At 40.6% G+C, this 14,569-nt stretch overlaps 2 protein-coding genes across 2 annotated transcripts in view; both read left to right on the forward strand.

Moving 5' to 3' along the window:
- The window catches only part of Lats1 (large tumor suppressor kinase 1), a 32,910-nt gene extending 25,816 nt beyond the window's left edge, over positions 1 to 7,094 (forward strand). Inside the window, exons 6-8 of the mRNA XM_028764369.1 lie at positions 4,100 to 4,282; positions 4,488 to 4,594; positions 5,843 to 7,094. Of these exons, the coding sequence (XP_028620202.1) occupies positions 4,100 to 4,282; positions 4,488 to 4,594; positions 5,843 to 6,352 (800 nt within the window). The 3' untranslated portion in view covers positions 6,353 to 7,094. The remainder of the gene's footprint in view (positions 1 to 4,099; positions 4,283 to 4,487; positions 4,595 to 5,842) is intronic.
- A 7,209-nt stretch (positions 7,095 to 14,303) lies between these two features.
- Positions 14,304 to 14,569, forward strand: part of Katna1 (katanin catalytic subunit A1) — a 43,747-nt gene continuing 43,481 nt past the window's right edge. Inside the window, exon 1 of the mRNA XM_028764347.1 lies at positions 14,304 to 14,478. The gene's annotated coding sequence lies outside the window, so the exon portion shown is untranslated. The remainder of the gene's footprint in view (positions 14,479 to 14,569) is intronic.

The following is a 14,569-nucleotide window of genomic DNA, read 5'->3' on the forward strand; positions in this document are numbered from 1 at the left end:
GAGCTTGTAAATTCCATTTAACTCACCCTAATATCCTTCATTTATGGAGTACAATTTACAATGGCTTCAACACTGGATGAAACCAGTAGACATAGGCTGGTTCTTACTCTCTTAATAAATTTAGATAAATACCTTAAGCACGAACATTTATAAAGTTAAAGAGTGCATAAAGTTTATTTCTAAATATTATTAAAGTTTTTAAGTAACTACTACAAAATTTTGTCACTTTTGAAATATGTCAGTTTTTAAAATAATTTTTGAATGAAATCTCTCCACCAAGCTAACTGGTAGATGGTAAACACCCTTGATAACTATTTTCCCTTCTTTCCTCCAGAGATGGCTATTATTTAGAACTTTGTAATCCATTCTTTACTTTTCTTGATTTGTTGCTGCTGCTGTTGTTTCGGTTCCTGCCTGCTAGACAAGTACTCTACCCCGAGTTACAGTCTCATCATTTGTATTCTTTATTTTGAAACAATATCTCAATAAGTTGCCCAGACTACTCAGTATAAGCCTTCAACTTGGATTCCATCAGCCTCAGGTTTCTGTATAATTGAGATTATAGTCCTGCAGGACTAGGTACTTGATAGCATTATATGTTGTATTTGTCAACAATATATTGCTTCATTGTTTTCTATTCTTAAAACTATTTATAATCATTCTGTATGTATTTTTGTTTCTTTTTTTTGTTTACTTCTTTTGTTTTTGAGGTTTCTCCGTGACAGTGTATACATTTGTTTTCACTGCTATTTAGAGCATACAACCTGTTTAGTTGCTATTTAGTCATATGACACTGAAGCAGAATGAGATTTAGGTGAAGTAACTCATCCAAGGTCAGACAGCAATTAAGTGTAAGGGCTAGGCTTTGAACCCAGGTTTGTCTGATTACAGGGCCCATGTTATCTGTACCACACTGCCTCACCATGAACATGCTTCAAGCACTAATGGAAGTGTAAGTTGATCTAATGCTTGTTGAATATTTACTATATCCTCGGTGCTTTACATAAATTCTGATTTAGTGCTTATAGCATCCTCTAAGGTGTTAGCCTTCTGTGCTTCTGTGAACACAAGCAGATTGACCTCTTTCTTTTTCATGTATTTCATTGAGAGGGGGGGGCAGAAAGAGAGAGAGAGAGAGAGAGAGAGAGAGAGAGAGAGAGAGAGAGAGAGAGAGAGAGAGAAAGATTCACTATGTAGCACAGGCTATTCTTGAACTCATTGTTAAACTCACAGTTATCCTGTGTCAGTGTTCCAAGTTCAGGGATTATAGTCATGTTCTTCCATACCTAACACATTGAATGGATATAATTAACTATCTCCCACATTTAACTTTTTTACCTCTGATTCTCCTCAAATGTATAAATCCTAGGCTCTGTTCCAGACTTTTGATTGAAAAATGTTCTCTGGAAAATGAGAATTATATTTTAGTGAACTTTCCTAGGAGATTATTAGAATTAGGTTAGTTTCAGATATTACAAGTAGTTTTAAACACCCTATATATGTTCATGATTGTTGTGTCTCTAGAAATGGTCTTTTCCTGTTTCCACATGGATTTTATGTAGCTGTTAAAACTTAAAGAACTGCCACAGCTGTCTGCTCAATTCCATCCTTCTCTGTTCCAGAACAGTGTAGCACTGGCTAGCCCAGGTGGCTGAGCCCCTCTGCAGCTCCATCCGTTTTGTCCTCAGCCAAGCTCCCTGTAGTACCTAGTTGGCCTGTCTGCTCCTGTTCTCCCTGAGGTCTGCTGTCTGCAGCACAGTGGCCATGCTCTTCCTGCTGCAGCCTCCACACTGTGGGGTCTCCTTTCATCAGTCATATATCAGATCTTACTGTTCTCTTGCTTCAGATCCTCCCTTACCTCTTCTGTGTAAATGTGTACTGCCTTTGCACCTCTCCTTTATATGTACTAGCCTGCCCTCTATTGCTGTTCCTCTGTAGGAAGCCTTGTCCTGATTTCCATGTGACTGAGTTCTCGCCTTTTACTTCTTATCAAATGTTACTTTCTCCTTCTGTCTCCATTGCCATCCAGTCTAATGTAACTGTCAAGTCACATTTGTGCTGTGTCTTGTATTGTCTTTATAGGACACTCAGTGTGCTTTTTTCTGTGTTCTCCAGGCTGGTCTTGAACACTTGGGTTCAAGTAATCTTCCTGCCTCTGCTTTCTATATAGCTGGGACTGCAGATTCATGCCATACCCTTGTGTGTGTGTGTGTGTGTGTGTGTGTAGTGCTCGTGACTGGCACCCACAACATCTTCATGCTAAACACATGGGCTTGGTGTGTGTACAGTTCATGTGTTTTTATGGGTACATGCGGAGGCAGAGGTCTATGTCAGGTATCTTCCTTGATGGTTATCTTAATTTTTACATGTATGTTTATATGCTGTGTCTGTGGGCACAGTGTGTGCATGCCATGTTTGGAGATGAGAGGACAACTTGTGGGAGTTGGTTCTCTCCGTCATCTACTATGGAGGTTCCAGTGATCCAGCTCAGGCCATCAGGCCTTGTGGCAAGCTCCTTGACTAGCTGAGGCATGTCAACAGACCTTTGTTTTTCCACCCTATTTTTGAGACAAAGTACTATACCTGGAAGTGATGAATTTTGATAGGCTAGCTGGTCAGTGAGTTCCAGAGGTCAACTCTGTCTCTGTCTTCCCTGGGGTAGGGTTATGCCACTAGTTTTTACAGGGGTGTTAGGGATCCTTAGGCATCTGTAGCTGTCACTTTACCAACTGAGACTTTTTTCTTTTAATTTTTTTTATTTCCCACCACCACCACCACAAAAACAAACCCAAAAGACAAAAAAACCACTGATCTTCATTTTTCGTATGTGAGCATGTGGAAGTCAGAGGACATTTGCCACAGTTGCTTCTCCTTCACCTGAGGAGTAAACTCAGGTCCTGAGGACTGGCTGTCTTGCTGGTCCTCTTGTTTTTGAGATAATACAAGACACAGCACAAATGTGACTTGACAGTTACATTAGACTGGATGGCAATGGAGACAGAAGGAGAAAGTAACATTTGATAAGAAGTAAAAGGCGAGAACTCAGTCACATGGAAATCAGGACAAGGCTTCCTACAGAGGAACAGCAATAGAGGGCAGGCTAGTACATATAAAGGAGAGGTGCAAAGGCAGTACACATTTACACAGAAGAGGTAAGGGAGGATCTGAAGTTCCGATTTCCTGGAACTCAATATGTAGATGAGGCTGACCTTGAAGTCAACAGAGGCCTCCTGAGTGCTGGGATGAAAGTCATGCTACACAGCGAGGCTGAGGCCAGTCTCAGTTATGAGACACTGTCTCAAAAAAAAAAAAAAATTAGGGCTCAAGACATGGCTGAGCAGTTGAGAATGCACACTGCTCTTGCAGAGGACCTGGGTTTAGTTCCCGTCACCCATATAGTTAGTGCACACCGCCTGTATCTGCAGTTCCAAGCAGACTTGACACTGCTGCTTCTGAGGACGCTGTACTCACTCGTGTGCATACACCGGCATGTGTACACATAATGAAGATATCTTCAAAGAGAAAAGAAACTAATAGGAGCCAGCAAAGCTATGGTAGGACTGCAGGTGCCTTCCACCAAGCCAAGTCATTGCAGTTCTGGGCATGGAAGCCCGGGCGAGCAAGCACCGTACAAGCTGAGACCCACCCCCACCCCTCATCATCAGCTGTTTCTTACATGTATGTTAGATTGTTGTGCTTCTCCCCTGCCAGAGTGTGAGCTGAGGGAAGAATCTTTCTGTTGATTGTCACCTGCTGAATGAATAAAATTGATGAAATGTGTTTTAAAATATCCCCAGGGAAAAAATAATAGAACAGTCTGAATGAGATAGTTTCTCCACTACTCATGATTTACGTTGTTATCATTTAACACTGACTACATTATTGAGTCTTCAATGTCTCTTAGTTCAAAACTTCTCTTGTTGATACCTCAGCAGTCTCCCATCAGTAATACTACCACTGCCAGTGATTTGATGTCCTTCGTGCACTTGTCCATCACAGGGAAAGTATTATTGGCCCTGCGTCATGACCAGAGGTTATCAGACTTAAAGTTACTTTTGTCCTATTGCTTTCATTTCATTTTTCCCTTTTTCTTGCACAGGGGATCACCCACGGCAAGATAGCATGGATTTCAGTAACGAATGGGGAGATCCTTCCAATTGTCGGTGTGGGGACAGACTGAAGCCACTAGAGAGGAGAGCTGCTCGCCAGCACCAGCGATGTCTAGCACATTCTCTGGTTGGGACTCCCAATTATATTGCACCTGAAGTGCTGCTACGAACAGGTAAAGCAGTTATTTTTGTAGTCACCAGTATTTCTGTAGTACTTTAAATCAGCCAACCTTACTCTAGAATATACCCTATTTCTTTCGGGTTTAAGATAAAAGTGCTGATTTTACATTATAAATTGTTGACTTAAGGCTAATGTTTGTATTCTGAGCATTTTAAAAAGCATTCTTGAGAATAAGTGTATAATTTTGGTACCTTTAGGATATACACAGCTGTGTGACTGGTGGAGTGTTGGTGTTATTCTTTTTGAAATGTTGGTGGGACAACCTCCTTTCTTGGCACAAACACCATTGGAAACACAAATGAAGGTAAGGTGTAGGACCTGCACGAAAGTCATCAGTCCTTATACCGGGATCTTTAAATGTGCTCTAGTGCTCATGTATCTTTTCTGAAACACTTGACACACAAGTAGTTCACATTCTTTTAGATAGTGTTTTGTTTTGAGACAGGGTCTCAAGTATGTTACTCTGAGTGACCTGGAATTCACCATATAGACCAGTTGGCTTCAAACTCATAGAGATCTGCCTCTGCCTCCAGACTTTTAAATGTTTACATATACACACTGAGATTTCTTAGAGATGGGTCCCATGTTTAAACATGAAATCATTGTATATGTTAACCAGCCTGATGGTAATTTTATATTGTAGTTTTAGTGTACCTTTATTTGTTTATGGTTGTCTTGGTTTTTTGGAGTGGTAGGATTCAAGCCCAGGACCTTGGATATGCCAAACCTCTGCTCTGCCACTGAGTTGTACCCCAGCTCCTGTGAATTCTTTGTGAATGTAATCAACATAGCTCAGGTATAGAGCTCTCTGTTTATGATATCATATCAACATTAAGAACATTTTTATTTTTTTTAATTATTTATTTATGAGTACACTGTAGCTTTCTTCAGACACACCAGAAGAGGGCACTGGATCCCATTACAGATGGTTATGAGCCACCAGATGGTTGCTGGGAATTAAACTCAGAACCTCTGAGCACTCAGTGGTTTTAACTACTAAGCCATCTCTCCAGCCCCCAAATTTTTATGTTTTAAAGTGTTTCAGAGTTTGAAGCTTTGGATTGGGAATGTTCAGCTTGATTAAGCCTAGCATAGCTATGCACACCTTTAATTCCAGGACTTGGCAGACAAACTCTGTGAGTACCAGGATAGCCTGGTACTAGAACAGCCAAGGCTACTAGATCTTGTCTCAAAAAAATACCAAATGGCTGGGCAGTGGTACCACAGGCCTTTAATCCCAGCACTCAGGAGACAGAAGCAGACGGATCTCTGAGTTAGCAGCCAGCCTGCTCTACAGATCTAGTTCCAGACAGCCAGGGCCACACACAGAAACCCTGTCTCAAAACACAAAACAACAAATGTCAAACAAAACAAAACAACCTTACTGTGACTCTTCTCACGAGGAGAGGAGAGAAAAAAGTCTATCTTTAGCATTGATTTACTGTTACGCAGATTATTTAGAAAATCAAGTAGTCCAGGAAGACATTTGGTACAAAACTTTGGAAATTGTTGTGTTTCATCTCTTCCTAATTTTTAAAACTCTTCTCTAAAGGTTATCAACTGGCAAACTTCTCTTCACATCCCACCTCAAGCTAAGCTGAGTCCTGAAGCCTCTGACCTCATTATCAAACTTTGCCGAGGACCAGAAGACCGCCTTGGCAAGAACGGTGCTGATGAAATAAAGGCTCATCCGTTTTTTAAGACCATTGATTTCTCTAGTGATTTGAGACAGCAGTCTGCTTCGTACATCCCTAAAATCACGCACCCAACAGACACGTCCAACTTCGACCCTGTCGATCCTGATAAGTTGTGGAGCGACGATAACGAAGAAGAGAGTATCAGTGACACTCTGAACGGATGGTATAAAAATGGAAAGCACCCTGAGCATGCTTTCTATGAGTTTACCTTTCGGAGGTTTTTTGATGACAATGGCTACCCATATAATTATCCAAAGCCTATTGAATATGAATACATTAATTCACAGCGCTCAGAGCAACAGTCTGATGAAGAAGATCAACACACAGGCTCAGATGTAAACAGCCGTGATCTAGTGTATGTTTAATAAACTAGAGATAGTTGTAAGAATTTGCAGAAAGACCTGAAATGCAGGGGTTTTTGAGGTTCTGAGAAGATTATGCAAATGTGACAGAGTTTGTGTGCTCTGTATACAATATTTTATTTTCCTAAGTTATGGGAAATTGTTTTAAAATGTTAATTTATTCCACCCTTTTAATTCAGTAATTTAGAATAAATTGTTATAAGGAAAGTAAATTATGAACTGAGTATTATAGTCAGTTCTTGGTACTTAAAGTACTTAAAAAATAGTGCTCTGTTTAAAAAGAGAAGCCTGGTATCTTTTGTATATATACTAAATAATTTTAAAATTCAAGAGTTTTTGAAGATTTTTGAAAGACAGTTTTATCTTGCTTTAACCAAATATGAAACATATACATATTTCCCTTGTAACTTTGGTTTTAGTTCACAACAAGCTAAAGAAATCAAGCCATCATTTTAGAAGATGTTCGTAGAGTTATTCTGATCTTGAAGTCATATCCTGGAATCACTAATACAGAGCAAAAATAATATTCACTAGAAATATTGCAGCTTACCCTTCCCTCAACAGAAATCTTTAACCTAGCATTTTTCTTTCAAATACCGGCTTTAAAAGAAGCCAGAGCACTACTAGTTTTGTTTCCATGTTCGTATTAATGCTGCTTCCAGTTTTTGTTTTGTTTTGTTGAGATTTTTGTTTTGGTTTGGTTTTTGGTTTGGGGGGTGTTTTTTTGTTTGTTTTTTTTGGTGTTTTGTTTTTAGTTTTGAGACAGGATTTCTCTGTGTAGCCTTGGCTGTCCTGGAACTCGCTCTGTGACCAGGCTGGCCTCAGACTCTTAAGAGATCCACCTGCCTCTGCCTCCTGAATGCTGGGATTAAAAGCATGTGCCACCACCACCACCCAGCTGTTTCCAGTTTTAAAAGGGAACAAAGTTGCCATAAACTGAATTTTCAAACTGAAAACTAAGGTCTGTAATATTTGTATGTTAAAATTAGAAGAAAAAGTTCCATCTCCTAAGCAAAGAAATTATTTTCAGTTTGTAAAATTTTTATTAGAATTTACATGTATGTACTCACTAAGAAAGTACATTTTCTAGGGGCTGGGGATATGGCTCAGTGGTAGAGCACTTGCCTAATATACACAAAGCCCTGGGTTCAATCCCTAGCCTCTGCCATATAAAGGTACCTTTGTTGTACAGTGACCAATCTTGATTGTGTCATCGATGCTATAGATTTCCTCTTTCAGAACAGTGCTACAATACAAATTGTTGGCAAAGGAAATGTAACTTTGGCACTATTATACCTAAGAGTAGACTAATTGGTTAAAAAATAATTATTAACTTTTAATTGAGATGACCATTCCTAATTAGATACATAGTGGTTTAGAAAGTGAAGACTTCCTAAGTTATTTAAGATTAATGTCCTATTTATATAATGTTTAGGTTCTAAGGAAGAATTGTGAATTCATAACAAATGCATAGTAACATCTTTTAGGAAGAATGGAGCTGTATTCTGACCTTAGTAAAATTTGTATATTAGTTCATTTTTTCAAGGTTTATTGACATGAATTGCTTTATCAGACTTAATGTTTGTGGATAGGAATGATATTTACCTATCTTGCTTTCTTATAAAAGATAATTTGTTTAAAACCATATATATAGTAAAATTAAAGGCAAAGCTATTTGATTGAATTGGGGAGAGAAAAAAAACATTAGGTAACACTTTCATGTCGAGCTTAGAACCTGTCAACACGTGTACAAGAGAGCCTTCGGGCCATGGTTCTTTTGAGATAAAGGCTGTGTGGACTCAGGCCTGACTGAAAAAGTGTGTATCGACACATACATTAACAAGTGTTGCATGCACTCTCAAGAGACCCTGAGTGTGATAAAACTTCCCAGACAACAGGTTAAAGACCTACATCCTGTGAGTAAATTGCTATATCAAAGTGAGAACTTCCTTTTAATTTATTGCACAGTGCTCAGGTGAGCATATTTGTAAAATAATGATCTGCTATTGGAATGACCCTATGAAGGCCGGCACAACACTGACATGTTTTAGACACTATTTTGACGGCACTGAAATGTCTTATGTTTCTGAGAATTCCTAATGAGAACTGTAAGAGAATGTGCTATCACCAAACAGTCTTTACAACATGGAGCATTTGGATAGTCTATAAAATCCTATGCAGAACATGTATTCAGGAATGTTTGACTCGGTTCCCACGTTTGTAGGGCAGCCCTCTTGTTCTCTGGGCTCTTCACTCAGACCGACTTTTCATTTAGTGGTTTTACACCTGGATTATGGTGCAATACAGGAGAAAACCAGCTTCATCATGTCCACATTGCAGGACTGCTAAGGTGCTGCCTCCTCCCCACAACCATGTTTCCTCAGAATGTAAACACTACAGATTATATGTCCTTCTATGCTTCCCTCTGACAGTATAAGCTTCTAGCATTTGTCTGAGGCAGTATACAAGGATTTGCCATCTGCGATTTTAGTATTTTCTTCACAATTTTAACATTTTGGATGCTCATGTTGGTTATTTTCCCCTTGACTACGCCCAGTTCTCCCAGCATAGGAGCTGCTGCTTTCTAAGCAAACAATGAGAACAGCATAAAAAATGTAGACACTTAACAAAAACAGGGCAAAGACGCTGTTCTCCAGCTCTCCCTTAAAATCTGCTGTCTCCTGTGCTTGCCCCTTAATGTGTATCAGTGGTATTTATAAAATGCGTTCTATAATTATGTACTTGTACATACTGTTGTGTATTGTTCAGTGATGTCCTGAGGCAGGCCCTGTTGCTGTATCTGTTTTACCTTCCTCTTTGTAATAGAAACTATAGAATGTATGACTAAGAAGTCACTTTGAGATTGACTTTTTTAAAAAGTTATTTACCTTCTGCTGTTGAGAAGTGCAAAACTGTGAGTGGAAATGTTTTATTCTGATTTAATAATATGTTAGAAATTAGAAACCCAGTGGGAGGAGTTTTTAGATATGCTGCTGCTGTTACCCAAGGTACTTTAGAAATTTTTCTTTAATAAAAAAAATCCCTTTGATATTTAAAGTAAAACAGTTTGTTTTTTTAATCTAAAAATGTAATTTGGATCAACATATTGGTTTATTTTTAAAGTGCCTTAGTATATTCCTTTGTGGAGGGCACTACCCAGTTTACTTTTATATTGTATTATGTATATAAGTATTTTGTATTAAAATGGAATCAATGGCAACACTACCATTTTATAAAACAATGCTTTGCTAGAAAAATTACAGTTTTGCAATATAACAACGTTTTTGGATATTTCTGAATGTAATAGAACAAATAATCAGTCTGTTTTTAATGAATCTATTTGTATTTTCCCAATCATTTCCTCTAGTGTAATATTTGCTGGGATAATAAAAAAAGCAAACTTCAAATTTTTCAATTATGACTGGAAAGCTGAATTATGTTACTTTTTATTATGTTTTATTGGGAGGCATTTATGCACACATGGAGGACAGAGGACAAGTTTCAGGAGTCGTTTCTCTCCTTTGACCATGCGGGTGTTGGGATTAAACTCGTATCTTACCCACTGAGCAATCTTAGCAGCCTGATTTTCTTTCTCTATTTACTCATGTATCTTTTCTTCCTTATTTTTCTAACTTCCTTTCACATTTATGTGTGGTGTGTATGCATGTGCTCTACAGCATGCATGAAGAGATCAGAGGACTTGTGGGATTCAGTTCCCTCCTTCAACCACATGGTTCTCCAGGGTAGAATCCTGTTGTCAGACTTAAGGCAAGTGCCTCTACCCACTGAGCGTGTTACCATCCCAATTTATAATACTTTTTGAGATTTTTTTTTACTTTTATATAATTTCTTAATTTTTTAAATCAAAATAGAATGATACCATTTCTCCCTTCCCTCCAACCCTCCAATGTTCCCCGATTTGCACTTCCTCAAATTGATGGCCTTTTTCTCTGTGTGTGTCTGTGTTTATTCCTAAATACATAAATATTTACATAAACCTATTCAGTCCATATGATGTTACTTGTATGGATATGGTTTCAGGACTGACCATATTTTGGATAACCATTTGGTGTGCTTTCCCTGGAGAAGACTATCTCCTACTTGCAACATTGCCTAGTTACCTAGAGCTCTCTGTCTAGGTTTGGACCTCTGTGTTAGCATGTCCACTGATGTCATCCTTGGACCAGCCTAAGTTGTTTGTTTGGTTTTTTTTTTAGGATTTATTTTGTTTATATGAGTACACACTGTAGCTGTCTTCAGACACACTAAAAGAAGCATCAGGTCACTTTACAGATGGTTGTGAGCCCCCCCCAATACCTTTTTATCTTAGACAATTTATAATTAAAACTTTGATGCTTTGGACTTGAAGTATGTATAACTGATGATACTACAGTTATGTGGTTAAGACAAATTTGATTATAGCAGAATGTATGGGACATTTTTATTTTCTCTAGCAGAGGTAAAATCAGTATTGAAAATTAAAGGATTTCTTTATATTTTCATTTTATTTTATATATTTTAAAATGCATGTATGTGCATGTGCAGAGGGGCCAGGAAAGGGTGTTGGGTCCCCTGCAGCTGCAGTTACAAGTGGTTTTTGAGGCGCTGAGAACTCCAGTCCTCTGAAAGAGCAGCAAGTGCTTTTAACCTCTGACTGGGTTCCCAGCCTTGTAATTCCATTTTAAAACTCTTCTCTCCTTTTGGTTTTTGGAGACAAGTTGGCATGCAGCGCAGGCTAGCTTGGATCGTACGTTGCTGAGACTGGCCTTGAACTTTGATCCTTTTGTTTGTACCTACTGAGTGCTAGATTATAGGTATTTGCCATCTCGTCTAGATCCTAAAACATTTTCCTAGTTAAACTCTATATTTAACATCATTTTAAAACATTTTACAATGGATGTGTGTGTTTTGAGACAGGATCTCTCTGTGTAGCCCTGCCTGGCTGTTCTAGAACTTACTCTGTAGACCAGGCTGGCCCTGAACATAATTTTTAAATGGGAAAGTGATGTTTCCCTTTCCATGCAATCCTCTATCACAGCAAATGCTCATCAGAGTCTGGATGTGCTCTCAAATCAGTTGAACAGAAGACATTAGAAGTGTTACCATTACAGTTGCTTTTTTTTCCTCCTTCCCTTCTCCCTCTTGCTCCAGCCCTGCGTGCTCCAGTCCACTGGCCCCACTCACTCTGGCCTTTATTTATTTATTTATTTATTTATTTATTTATTTATTATATGTAAGTACACTGAAGCTGTCTTCAGACACCCCATAAGAGGGCATCAGATCTCATTTACAGATGGTTGTGAGCCACCACGTGGTTGCTGGGATTTGAACTCATGATCTCCGGAAGAGCACTCAGTACTCTTAACCGCTGAGCCATCTCACCAGCCCCAGTTGCTTTCTTTTGTCCCTTAGTTTTTACCCCTTCATTTGGCCTTCATGAGGCCAAATTAATCTGATTGGTCCAAATGCAATATTCCTGATTTGTTTCACTACTTTGAGGGCCCATGTTTGTCATGTTTCACATTGTTAAGATACTTTCCTAAGGTGACACTCTCCCTTCTCCCCTATCTGCTTATATCTGAGAGAAGTTGCCAGAAATGTTTAAGGCATAGATGGTTACTGCCCCCAGTAGCCAGTGTTTCATCATTCACCCAGATACCTGACACATCTTCCTGGATTCACAATCTGGGTGTAACTCTAGGTTGTTTCTACTGGGGAGGAGTTCCTCAGCAGCAGGGGGGAAATAGGTCTTCAGAGCTAAATTGTGAATGGAGGTAGAACACTGAGATGGATTACTGGGGATTAAGGAGTTTATCAGAATTATGCCATGGACAGACAGATGGCAGGAGAGTTAGACCACAGTACCACAGACAGACAGCACAATGTGGTCTCTAAAGGGAATGGAGCCTCCTCGTATACATTTTAAGGGATGAGAGAAGATCCTAGCAAGAGCTGGAAGCCAGGATCTGATTCTCAGGCAAGAGGCTGTTAGTTCTGGATGTAACCATCTTTTGTTTGTTTGTTTGTTTGTTTGTTTTTTGAGACAGGGTTTCTCTGTGTAGCCCCATGTCAGATCCTGATGAAAACAGGCAGTCCATGGCTTTAAGGCACTTACTGTCATGGTGGAAAGTAGATGAGTAAAACCATACCCCACTTCTCAGGGTGGACCTGAGGTTAAATAGGGAGGAGTGTCTGGAAAGGAAAGTTTATTGGCTAAGTCCTCCAGGCCTTTAGGTACCTCATTAAAATGGAGACCTGTCTGACCCTATGTGACCACAGGTCACATCTTCTACATGTGGAGGGGCTTAGGGCATTGCCCTTACATGACTGATGGCCACAAATCTATGGAGGGCTGTGGGCTGCAGCTCCGTGACAGGAGAGGGGCAAAATGCCTTGCATCCCATTAGGGTCACCAGGGTTTCTAGCCTTTGCTCAACCAAGAACCAGGCTACCTTTCACAGTCCTACAAGCACCTACCTTTCTGCTTCTTACCCCGTAGCTTCTCAGGTCACATTAGTCTGGCTGTTCACCAGAAAAAAAAATACAGTCCCGTTTTCTAAGCCCCACTTGAGATGCACTTGTTTGGTCGATACAATGATCGATGACTACTGAAACAATAATGATTTATGGGCAGGTGGTTCCTATGCACTCTCTCCAGGGGACACTGCAGAGTTACACATGCCTGTCCCTTCAAAGTTAGACTGACCACATGATTTGCTCAGGAGAGTGAAATGTGAGGGCAACTGACATGTATCCTATCCAGACAGAAGCTATGCAATTCTTTCTTTTCTTCCTTTCTCCCTGAGGTCTAATTTACAACATTCATCTCATGTATAAAAATATATACCTGGGAAAACATCTCTACTACAGAACATCATCCCTAACTCCCCCAGGCTACTACTGATCACCGTTACTCCAGACTCATTCTGTAGGTTCTAAGAGTTCCTATATTTTTTTAAGTATACCATATACATTCATTTTGTACCTTTCAGAAGCTTTTAAACTATAATCCGGCTTTATCAATTAACAAGCCTTTGCATTCATACAGATTATAATTCCATTTACTCTGTTGGAGTAATTGATCTATATCTCTCTAAATGGTCCTTTGTTTGTTTGTTTGTTTGTTTGTTTGTTTTTCGAGACAGGGTTTCCTCTGTGTAGCCCTGGCTGTCTTGGAACTCACTCACTCTGTAGACCAGGCTGGCCTCGAACTCAGAAATCCGCTTGCCTCTGCCTCCCAAGTGCTGGGATTAAAGGCGTGCACCACCACTGCCCCGCTAAATGGTCTTTTTTATCTCGCTGATATACTGACTACAGTTTGCTGTGCTCTGTGACACTAACTTTTACATCCACTAGAGCAGAAAATATATTTTCTATTTTGGGTGAAAAATTTAGAAGACTTTAAGCCCTGTAAAACATTATTTCATATATCCAGTGGCTTGCCCTCATGTATGTGTGTGTACCAGTTGGTGCCTTGTGCCTTGTGAGATCAGAAGAGGGTGATGGATCCCCTGGATCTGGAAATAAAATCCCACCTCTAGCTTGTCTTGAGAGTACTCGCGACATGGGTCCCAGGCTACATATTCTAAGTACCGGGTTCTAAAGCAAGATTTGTCATAAACGAATTGCTTGAGCACTGACACTCACCTGTAAGAGAGCCCCTGACTTCCTAACCTCAGAGCAGCTTGGTATCAGTCGACGCGAAGGCAAAGTGAAGAAGGCCCTGAGAAGAGATGATGCTCCACAGGGTTGGTACTGAAGTAGGCAGGGTACTACCAAGTCCTCCGCCGCGCCTACTTCCCTTCCCCACGCCTACTCCCATTCCCTCTGGGCCGCACGGAGTGCGCAGACGCACTCAGAGCTCGGCCACACCCCTTCGCAGGTTCCGCCTGCGCGCGCACGCCCGTAAAGCCCTCACTTCCGGGGCGTGGCCCCGCGGGTGCGGGACTGGCGGAGAGTCCTGTAAGAGGGGCTTGCCCGGTTTGATTTCAACTTGGCAGCGACCGGGAAGTGCAGTGCCCGGGGGCCTCGGCCGTGCGGCTCGCGGAGCTCGGAGCGCGACGTCGCGGCCCGGGTCTCATTCCCCGCCACGCGGCGGGCAGCGTGTCTTGGAGCCTGGGCCGCGCCAGGTGAGTGCTCGGGCCTCCGTGCTCTCTGTCCGGCCTCCGCGACACCCGACCGGAGAACGCGTTTGAAGCTTTCACGCCCCCACTCCCGAAA

The sequence above is a fragment of the Grammomys surdaster genome, unplaced genomic scaffold, assembly GCF_004785775.1.
Source record: "Grammomys surdaster isolate TR1022 unplaced genomic scaffold, NIH_TR_1.0 143, whole genome shotgun sequence".
Taxonomy (NCBI): domain Eukaryota; kingdom Metazoa; phylum Chordata; class Mammalia; order Rodentia; family Muridae; genus Grammomys; species Grammomys surdaster.